The sequence below is a fragment of the Pongo pygmaeus genome, chromosome 20, assembly GCF_028885625.2.
Source record: "Pongo pygmaeus isolate AG05252 chromosome 20, NHGRI_mPonPyg2-v2.0_pri, whole genome shotgun sequence".
In the NCBI taxonomy this organism is placed as follows: Eukaryota; Metazoa; Chordata; class Mammalia; order Primates; family Hominidae; genus Pongo; species Pongo pygmaeus.
The window spans coordinates 54,836,298-54,846,473 of NC_072393.2; the positions used below are offsets into that span (position 1 = coordinate 54,836,298).

The 10,176-nt window shown below is 55.6% G+C and overlaps 1 protein-coding gene across 3 annotated transcripts; it reads right to left on the reverse strand.

Annotated features, from left to right (window-relative positions):
- Window positions 1–413: 413 nt before the first annotated feature.
- Window positions 414–9,586, reverse strand: MAMSTR (MEF2 activating motif and SAP domain containing transcriptional regulator). Of its 3 annotated transcripts, XM_054463090.2 has the most exons (9): window positions 9,508–9,586; window positions 7,220–7,258; window positions 6,136–6,278; window positions 5,773–5,957; window positions 5,322–5,424; window positions 4,885–5,079; window positions 4,378–4,563; window positions 4,234–4,288; window positions 414–4,068 (listed from the first exon to the last, which is right to left on the reverse strand). In XM_054463090.2, the coding sequence occupies exons 1-9, from the start codon at window positions 9,563–9,565 to the stop codon at window positions 3,785–3,787; spliced, it is 1,248 nt and encodes a 415-aa protein (XP_054319065.1). In that variant the 5' UTR covers window positions 9,566–9,586; the 3' UTR covers window positions 414–3,784. The 3 variants fall into 3 exon arrangements, with proteins under 3 accessions (XP_054319065.1, XP_063513357.1, XP_063513358.1); XM_063657287.1 differs by lacking the exon at window positions 9,508–9,586 and having other exon boundaries at window positions 6,136–6,308; window positions 7,220–7,271; XM_063657288.1 differs by lacking the exons at window positions 4,885–5,079; window positions 7,220–7,258; window positions 9,508–9,586 and having other exon boundaries at window positions 6,136–6,534.
- Between the last annotated feature and the right edge of the window lie 590 nt (window positions 9,587–10,176).

Consider the following 10,176-nt stretch of genomic DNA (forward strand, 5'->3'; position numbering starts at 1 on the left):
CAGAAAAGTCTCCGGGCCAGGTGTGGTGGCTCACGCCTGTAATCCCTGCACTTTGGGAGGCTGAGGTGGGAGGAGCACTTGGGGTCAGGAGTTCAAGACCAGCCTGAGCAACATAGTGAAACCCTGTCTCTATAAAAAATGCAAAAATGGCTGGGCACGGTGGCGCACGCCTGTAATCCCAGCACTTTGGGAGGCCGAGGCTGGAGTGCAGCGGCGTGATCTCAGCTAACCACAACCTCCGCCTCCCGGATTCAAGCGATTCTCCTGCCTCAGCCTCCCAAGTAGCTGGGATTACAGGTATGCACCACCATACCCGGCTAATTTTGTATTTTTAGTAGAGACGGGGTTTCTCCGTGTTGGTCAGGCTGGTCTCGAACTCCCAACCTTAGGTGATCTGCCCACCTCAGCCTCCCAAAATGCTGAGATTACAGGCGTGAGTCACTGCGCCCAGCCTGGTCTACTGTTCTTTTCCATCTGCAGTGGACATTGCTGGCGGCCCACCCACGTGCCTTCAGATTCCTCTTACTAGGTCTGTGCACCCAGCCCCCAGCTTGTGTGCTTGGCGTATTAATCATGCCTTTGTCTTTTCTGAACTTCTGCTGCTTTGACAAGTGGGGGCCTCGATGACTCTGGAGGGACTGACCCTCCCAGGGATAGCCAAATGCTAGAGATAGTTAACTACTCACCTTTCCTATATAAATCAGCCAATCCAGAGCCCATACCCCATCCACACCTTTATGAGCACAGGCTCCCTGAGCCAGGTACCAAAAACTCAGGACAGCCTCTATGCTCCAGAGCCTGCTGAAATTCAAACTAGGTAATCTCAAACCCACTTACCTTGCCTCTTCTGGTCTTTTTGTTTTGTTTATTTTTATTATTATTTCTTTGAGACAGAGTCTCGCTCTTTCACCCAGGCTGGAGTGCAGTGGCATGATCTCGGCTCAATGCAAGCTCCACCTCCCGGGATCAGGCCATTCTTCTGCCTCAGCCTCCCGAGTAGCTGGGACTACAGGCGCCCACCACTGCGCCCGGCTAATTTTTTGTATTTTTAGTAGAAATGGGGTTTTACCGTGGTCTTGATCTCCTGACCTTGTGATCCGCCTGCCTCGGCCTCCCAAAGTGCTGAGACTACTTTTGTTTTTTTTAGATGGAGTCCCACTGTGTTGCCCAGGCTGGAGTGCAGGCATGATCTCGTCTCACTGCAAGTGATTCTCCTGTCTCAGCCTCCTGAGTAGCTGGGATTAAAGGCACATGCCACCATGCCCAGCTAATTTTTGCATTTTTACTGGAGACTGGGTTTCACCATATTGGTCAGGCTAGTCTCGAACTCCTGACATCATGATCCACCCGCCTCGGCCTCCCAAAGTGCTGGCATTACAGGCGTTAGCCACCGTGCCCAGCCAAAACCTACATTTTAAAACATTTTGCTGCTAACAACTTACCCTATTACATTCTTCCCAGGACTGCCCTTGGGCTGGAGGTTCCTGGGAGTTTATGTCATTCCTCCCTCCCTCGGTGACCCATGGCTCATGACTGACTAGGGGTGGTATAGTGGCAAGTCTCCAGATGTAGCCCCTGGTGAGCATGTCTCTGATATTCACAGATTTGTATAGTGCCCTCCCATATTTAACGTGGGCTTGCCTGACTTGCATTAATTATAAAATACAGTGGAAGAGAAATTGTGCCAGTTTCAAGCCTAGTCTTTAAGAGACTGGTAGCTTCTGCTCCCCCCTCTTGGAATACTCACTCTTGGGAGCCCTGAGCTATCATGCAAGAAATCTAGTTACCCTGGTGGAGAGGCCACAGAGGGACAGTGCCGACACTGCATGGAGTGTCACACTGCACAACCCAGCTGGGCCCAGCCTTCACGCTATCCCCACCATGGTGCCACACACATCTGATGTGCCATCTTGTATGTGCTAGCCCAGGTGGGCCCTGAGATGACTGCAGCTCTAGCCAACATCACATGGAACTGAAGAACTGCCCTGCTGAGCCCAGTCAACCCATGCATTTGTGAGCAATCATGGATAGTTATTGTTTTACAACTCTAAGTTTTGGGGTGGTGTGGGTTTTTGTTGTTTGTTTGTTTTTTGTTTGTTTTGAGATGGAGTATCACTCTGTTGCCCAGGCTGGAGTGAAGTGGCATGATCTCAGCTCACTGCAACCTCCACCTCCTTGTTTCAAGCGATTCTCCTGCCTTGGCCTCTCAAGTAGCTGGGATTACAGGCTCCCACCACCACACCTGGCTAGTTTTTTTGTTTTTGTTTTTGTTTTTTTTTGAGACGGAGTCTCACTCTGTCACTCAGGCTGGAGTGTGGTGGCGCAATCTCAGCTCACTGCAAGCTCCGCCTCCCGGGTTCACGCCATTCTCCTGCCTCAGCCTCCCGAGTAGCTGGGACTACAGGCACCCACCACCATGCCCAGCTAATTTTTTTGTATTTTTAGTAGAGACGGGGTTTCACCATGTTAGCCAGGATGGTCTCGATCTCCTGACCTTGTGATCTGCCCACCTCGGCCTCCCAAAGTGCTGGGATTACAGGCGTGAGCCACTGTGCCCAGCCCAGTATTTTTGTATTTTTAGTAGAGATGGGTTTCACCATGTTGGCCAGGCTGGTCTTGAATTCTTGGCCTCAAGTGATCTGCCTGCCTCGGCTTCCCAAAGTGCTGGGATTACAGGCGTTTGCCACTGAGCCTGGTTTGGGGGTGACTTGTTGTTTGGCTATAATAAGCTCAAACAGGGAGATACAAAGGCCCAGTTCCATGTGTCCCAAGATGGGAAAGACTCCACAACTTAAATTTGTGCTCTGGAGCTCCCCGCAGGATTAGGCTGAGGTTGGAACTTCACCTGAAGTCACCTCTTGCTCCTCTTCCCCTTTGCTGTCCTGTTTTCCCCACTCTTCTACTGGTTTCTCCCGGGAACATTTCTTTCTTTCTCCCTCTTTTTTTTTTTTTTAAAGATGGAGTTTCACTCCTGTTGCCCAGGCTGGAGTGCAATGGAGCGATCTTAGCTCACCATAACCTCCGCCTCCTGGGTTCAAGCGATTCTCCTGCCTCAGCCTCCCAAGTAGCTGGGATTCCAGGCATGTGCCACCATGCCCAGCTAATTTGTGTGTGTGTGTGTGTGTTTTTGGTAGAGACAGGGTTTCACCATGCTGGCCAGGCTGGTCTCGAACTCCTGACCTCAGGTGATCCACCTGCCTCAGCCTCCCAAAGTGCTGGGATTGCAGGCGTGAGCCACCACGCCCGGCCAGAACACTTCTTTAATAAATCACTGGCATTTATATCTTGCCTCAGGCTCTGCTTCCAAGAGAAGCTGATCTTAGACCTGATGCTTCTAATTTTTTCATCTCCAACCAGAACCCTGGGAGGTCAGGGTCTGGCTCCCCCATTCTCCCTCTCCACTCTTTCTTGGTCCTCTACTGCATCCAAAAGGCATAACCACCTTCCAGACTCCCCAAACAACAGGGAGCCATCTACTGGGATCGGGGGCATGTAAAAACATCCATGAGGTCTCTGAGGGAAGCAGCAAGCAGCTTGTTTGCCGTGGCCAGCAGCAAAAGAAGCCCCCCAACCATACCACCCCGGAGGGGGATCATAAGGAGGCCAGGTAGGCAAAGTTAAGGCAGTTGCATGTCAGCAGCACTTCAGGAGGCAGGTGGGGTTGGAGGTTGTCTCCGATCCTGTGTCTGTGGTAGGAGGGGCTCTGCTGGTAGTTCCCTCTCCTCCCCCAAGGAGCTTCTCTCCACCCCCACCAGTTCTCTGTCTCTGTAAATCCCAGAATCCATCACCACGGATCCTCCAGCAGGTCCCACAGCCGGCTGCTGCTGGAGTCAGATAAGTCAGCGGAGAAGATGCTGGGGGGTGGGGGACCAGAACCCAGAGGAGGACCCCCGCTCAGGGCCTCCAGCCAATCCAGGGAGTCCGTGGGGTCCCTGGGAGAAGGGGAGGAGGAGTTCGTGGGAGACGGGAGTGAAGAGGAGAAAACAGATGAGAGGCCTTCAGAGTCCGGGGAGGGGGACAGCACGTCGAAGGAGCCAGGGAAGTCCAGGGGAATAGGGGGCAGGGGGTCTGCGGGATAAAGAATGGTACGTGAGCTTGGAAAGTCAGGGGTCCGGGCGCCAGCCCCCCATACCCCATTTCCAGGATCCAGCTCCCCAGCTCATTCCTCCCTTGGACGCAGGAGTCTGGAACCTCATCCCCCACCTCCCCTGAATCTAGCAGTTTGGATCCTACCGTCAGGCTCCACCTGATCCTCCAGGATGTCATCGATGCCCCGGTTAGGAAGCAACTGCGGATGGAGAAATTTGGCGTGAACTCGGGACTGCGACCTGGACCTGACTGGAGAACCCTAGCCGGATTCAACCCACACCTTCTTACCTGCGCCCTCCGGATCGCTTCCTGCAGCTCCTCCTCCAGAGTCAGAGCCGCTGAGCCCGGCGCTGAGGAAGGGGTCAGGGCTGGAGCTGCAGCAGGAGCCGGAGTGGGAGTTGGAGCCGGAGCAGTCCCCGGGGTATCCGCGGCACGTGGAAGAGGTGGCCTGTGAGATGCTGCGCTGGGCTTGACCTAGAGCAGCCAAGAGGGCGAGCTCCCATAAGCCACGCCCACAGGGCGCAACCCCACCCACTCGCAACGTGTGGCTCCACCCCTTGATCCTGTCGCGACCCCTCGCTCGTCAACCCCTTTGGCCTCGCCCCCTATTCTTTCATTGGCTCCTCTTCTCTAAAGATCCGCCCCCCTGTTGCTCTGAACCACGCCCCCTCGCCTTCAAGGCTTCCCACCGCTGGTCCTCGCCCCCACACTTCATTGGCTAGTTTTTTCGACACCCCGCCCCGGCCCACTTTGCTTTCTCTTCATTGGTCCACACGCGCATAGCCCCGCCCTCACCGAGCCCTGACGCCGGGTGGCTGCCAGGGCCTTGGGCCTGAGGCGCGGCCAGGGAGCACCCGCGGGACTGTCCTCGCGCCGCGGCTTCGGCCGCTCGCGGGGCGGCGCGCCGCCGCGCATGCGCTCCAGGAGCATAGACTTGGTCCCCGACACTGGGAGGCCCCGCAGGCGCAGCTGCTGCCGGAGCTCTGAGACCTGGGGAGGCGGGGGGTGGGAAGAGGCAGTGCTGGGCGGGCTCCGGGGCGCAGGCAGGAGCTAGACAGGATATTTGGAAACCGAGAAAGGAGGCACTGGGGTCCGGACTCCTGGGACCCTAAAACAGGATGGGACTGGGTACCCGATCTCCTGGATTTCCAGAGGGCAGAGGCTGCGGGGTTGGAATTCTGGGACCCCACCGAAGGAGAGAGCCAGCCTGGAAAGTTACACCCCAAACTCACCGTCAGCTCCTCCAGTTTAAGGGTCTGAAGTTCCAACTTGTGTGGAGGGGGCGAGGGGCTAGGGACTCCCGGTGGGCAGGGATTGAGGGGAGAGGGCTTCATCCTGGTGATAATCGTGAGGGGTGAACATAGGTTAGAGAGGTAGAGGGGGAAAAGGCGTTCTGGGGTCCTCAAAGGCGGGGGGCTGGGGAAGATGCAGAAAAGTGAAGGCCCAGAATTCTGGGTCTCCGAGGGCGCAAACATGAGGCTAGATTTCTGTGCATGGGGGAGGAGGAACTAGGGGTTCAGACTCGGGTCTGAAGGGCGAAGGGAGGGGCTGGGATCCTGGACTCTTAAACCCTGGGAGAGGGTTGGGGGCCCGAATTCCCTAATCTTGGACTCGAGGTTTGAGGGAGGAGGATGCTGGGACCTGAATTTCTGGGTCCCGGGAGAACAGAAGCGGGTGTCATACCTAGGATGTGGCTGCTGCGAGTCTGTCCCTTCCCACAGAGATGGCCCGGGAGGACCCAGGGCGGACCCCTCAGCTTGGGGGTCCGCCCTGGATCCCTGTCTCGGCTCTGGGGGCATGTACTGGTGGTATGTCAAGTTCCCCCTGGGCTTGGACTCCCTCCAACGTTGGGAGATCTTGGGAGACTCCTGAAAGAGCAGGTGTGATGTGCTAGGCTTCAGCGCGGCTCCCACCTTCCTGCCCCAGGGCTACATGCAAAGTATGCAGTCAGCTCGGTACCACCGAAGAGGAGCAAAAATGGCAGCAGCAGCAAGGGAGACAAAGGCTAGGCTCTCAGAGGGACCTCTCCCTCCGGTTGAGACTCACCTTCTTTGGGGACCTCCAAGGAGGACAATATTCTGGCTCGGGGAGCAGGACCCCAGGGCTGAAGAGGAAAGGGGCCGTGCCAGAGGGCAAGGCCGGGGCCAGAGGAGGGCCTGAGGCTGAGATCCACGGGTCCGGATCCGAGACTGAAGAGACGGTGAAGGACCCTGAGAGGCCTGCAGGCAGGAAGCCAGGCCGGGAGGAGCAAGGCTGTGTGGAAATCGGGGCCCCAGGGTGCGAGAGGGCAGGCCAGGGAGCAAGACTTGAGTGCTGGGAGATGGGCGCCTGAACTCCTGGATCTGAGGGCGGAGGTGTGGGGGGGCTCTGGTTGTTACATTCTCAAGTAAAGCAGGAATTTTCTATCACAAAGGGGTGTGGTAGCTGAGGATCACAGATGTCTGAGGTTTTGCTAGGACAGGAGTGGGGCCTGCACTCCTGGTTCTTGGGGAGAGGGAGAGGCTGAAAGCTACATCCAGGCCGGTCGCGGTGGCTCATGCCCGTAATCCCAGCACTTTGGGAGACTGAGGCGGGCAGATCACTTGAGGTCAGGAGTTCGAGACCAGCCTGGCCAACATGGTGAAACCCCGTCTCTACTAACAATACAAAAATTAGCCAGGCGTGGTGGCGCGTGCCTGTAATCTCAGCTACTCAGGAGGCTGAGGCAGGAGAATCGCTTGAACCTGGGAGGTAGAGGTTTCAGTGAACTTAGACTGAGCCATGACACTCCAGCCTGGCGACAGAGCAAGACTCCATCTCAAGAAAAAAAAAAAAAAAAGCTACATCCAGAGCTTCTCATGTATACCAAATGTGGAGACTGGGATGCCTGTCTTCTCCAAAGAAGCAGGATCCAAACTCAAGCATCTCATTAGGGTGGAGAAGCAGGAAGCAGAGCTCCTAGGGGTGGGGTGGCCAGAGACCTGGACCCCTGGATCCTTGGGAAAGGACAGGATGGGATTTTGGTCTGTCCCAGGGGATGGAGACTGAGCTGCAGGAACCAATGAGGGCTATCTGGCAGCTGTATTCCAGGATATCCCAGTGGTGGTGGTGGGGGGGTCAACATCCCCTCCCTTTTGGGGCCCACACTTACTCTGCTCCTGATTCCGTCTGTGGATCCGAAGCTGGAGGACTGTGGAGGGAGGAGGGCGGTGGGAGGAGGAAGGCGGGAAGGGAGTGTCCAGGAGCCTGGCCTGGCAGGCGGGTGGGAGCTGCAGTTGTTGGCGGGATATGCGTGCCCAGCCCCTTTACACAGCCTGTGCAGGCGGGTGGGCGGGCAGCAGGCTCCCTTCCTCGGGCCTCCCGCCTGCTCCCTGCCAGCACAGCGTCGCGGGCCAGCGCCATTCTGGGGCTACGAGCCAGCCAGCGTGTAGGCTGGAGGCAGCCCTGCCCCCGGCTCCACCTGCCCCCTCCATGAGCAAGCGTGTGCCCACCCCACCCCCTGCGCAATCGCCATCTTGGCAGCCTGGCCCCTTTGCACCTCGCCTCCCTTTATCCATGCACTCCTGCTACTTTCTGTGCTATCTCGGGGCCTTCCCACAGTCAACACTCTCCACATATCCACATTTTCAGTATGCATCTCTCTGGGCTCTAGTTTTGCACACATGCCATTTTTGTGCACTTGGCATGTTTTTGCACACTCTTCATCCTTGACTCACTCTGCCTCAGCATCCATGTTAACACTGTTTTTTTCTTTTTTTAAATTTGTTTTATTTTTTTAGAGACAAGGTCTCGCTCTGTAGCCCAGGCTGGAGTGCAGGGGTGCTATCATAGCTCACTGCAGCTTTGAACTCCTGGGCTCAACCCATCCCCCCACCTCAGTCTCCTGAGTACCTGGAACTACAAGTATGCACCACCACACCTAGCTAAATTTTTTTGTTTCGTTTTTTAATTTTTTGTAGAGAGAGGGTCTTGCTGTGTTGCCCAGGATGAATGTTAACTATCGTTTTTTTTTTTTTTTTTTTGAGACAGAGTCTCGCTCTGTCACCCAGGCTTGAGGACAATGTCACGATCTCAGCTCACTGCAACCTCTGCCTCCCAGGTTCAAGCGATTCTCCTGCCTTAGCCTCCCAAGTAGCTGGGATTACAGGTGCTCACCACCACACCCAGCTAATTTTTTTTTTTTTTTTTTTTTTTTGAGACAGAGTATCACTCTGTCACCCAGGCTGGAGTGCAGTGGCGCGATCTCGGCTCACTGCAACCTCCACCTCCCAGGTTCAAGCAATTCTCCTGCCTCAGCCTCCCCAGTAGCTGGGACTACAGGCGCACGCCGCCACGCCCGGCTAATTTTCTGTATTTTAGTAGAGATGGGGTTTCACCGTGTTGTCCAGGCTGGTCTCGAACTCCTGAGCTCAGGCAATCTGCCCACCTCAGCCTCCCAAAGTACTAGGACTACAGGCATCAGCCACCTTGCCTGGCGTCATTTTTTTGTATTTTTATTAGAGACAGGGTTTCGCCATGTTGGCCAGGCTGGTCTTGAACTCCTGACCTCAGGTAATCCACCTGCCTTGGCCTCCCAAAGTGCTGGGATTACAGGCAAGAGCCACAGCGCCCCACCTGGATGAATGTTAACTATCTTATGTGCACAGTCAGGGTTTGTCCCCCAATTTGGGAGCAAGGATCTCTCTGCACATTTCTGCTCTTCTCTGGACATATGCGCCTTTTTGTACACTCCTTGCTCTTTGATTTCTGGTGTCTTTGTACCCATTCAACCACATAGGCACGCTCACGTGCACACTCAAGCACCCTTTGCCTTCTCAGGAACTGATCTGTAGTTCGAAACACTTGCACACTTTTTTTTTTTTTTTTTTTTTGAGATGGAGTTTGGCTCTTGTTGCCCAGGCTGGAGTGCAATGGCGTGATCTCGGCTCACCACAACCTCCTCCTCCTGGGTTCAAGCTATTCTCCTGCCTCAACCTCCCAAGTAGCTGGGATTACAGGCATGCACCACCATGCCCGGCTATATTTGCAGAATTTTTGCCTGCCCTGGGACCTAAAACAAGACCTTTGACACTTTCACAGCTTGACAGCTCATTGTCCCCTCACCCAAACTCCCACACTGGTCCTCTGAAGTCCCTCCTCTGCTCTTCTGCCCCTGCATGGGCGCCAGTGTAAGCCTTTGTTTCTCTTCAGTGCTTGAACCCTCTGCACGCCTACCCCTGGCCTCCAATCCCCATTGCTCCCCCTTGAGCGTGATACTAGCCATTTGCACACTTGTTGATCCACCACAGCTGGACCCCTGTGCTTGGGCCTCCTTTATGCAACATGACCTTTTGCACAAAAAACACAGGCCTCATGGGACCTACCACCCCTCCCTTCCCACCCCAGAGTACAGCATTCTCAGGATCCCATCCCCCACACATGAAGAGAGCCCTCTCTCACCAGATCGGAACTTGGAGCGAATGATTTGGGAACGCTGGGAGGAAGCCGCCAGGGTCATTGCCAAGGCCAGGATGGGGACCTGGACGGAAGGGGGCAGGGCAGGGGCCCCATAGAGGGCTGGCTCAGAGTAGAGGTCAGGAGGCTGCCCCTGAGAGTGAATTCAGCAGGGAAAGGGCCCGAGGGAGGTGGGAAAAGGAGCAGCCTTGGGCCATAACTTCCGGATCCCAGGGGCTGTAGAGGAGGGGACTGCAGACCCGGACACCTTGCTCCGAGGGAGGAGAAAGCTGGGGACCCAGACCCCTGGTCTGAAAGACAGGGGCTGAGGGCCTCAACTCTGGGATCCTGGGAGGGGAGGGACCTGGAATCTGGGACTCCTGGGTCCTGAGGAGGAAGGGATTGTGGGTTGGGACCCCTGCGTCTAGGAAAGGGAGGAAGCAGTGGGGCCTGGAGTCTAGAATCTTGAAGGAGAAGGAGGTTAAGGGCTGGAACTCAATACTCTAAGGAGATGAGAATCCAAGATCCTGGGTGGAGAGGGGAACGGGGCCCTGACAGGTTTCTGAGGAATAGAAGGGTCCCTGTGACCTGCATCTGAAAAGGAGTGAGTAGGGTGTCAGCCACCAGGGTCTCTGGGGAAGGGACTGGGACCAGAGAGGGGATAGAACCGTTGAG

Coding starts and splice junctions, on each gene's coding strand:
- MAMSTR (XM_054463090.2), bottom strand. CDS start 9,565: ATGACCCTGGCGGCTTCCTCCCAGCGTTCCCAAATCATTCGCTCCAAG. Junction 5,958..6,135: donor CTTGGAGGTCCCCAAAGAAG/GTGAGTCTCAAC, acceptor CTGCTCTTTCAG/GAGTCTCCCAAGATCTCCCA. Junction 5,425..5,772: donor TCGCAGCAGCCACATCCTAG/GTATGACACCCG, acceptor GATTATCACCAG/GATGAAGCCCTCTCCCCTCA.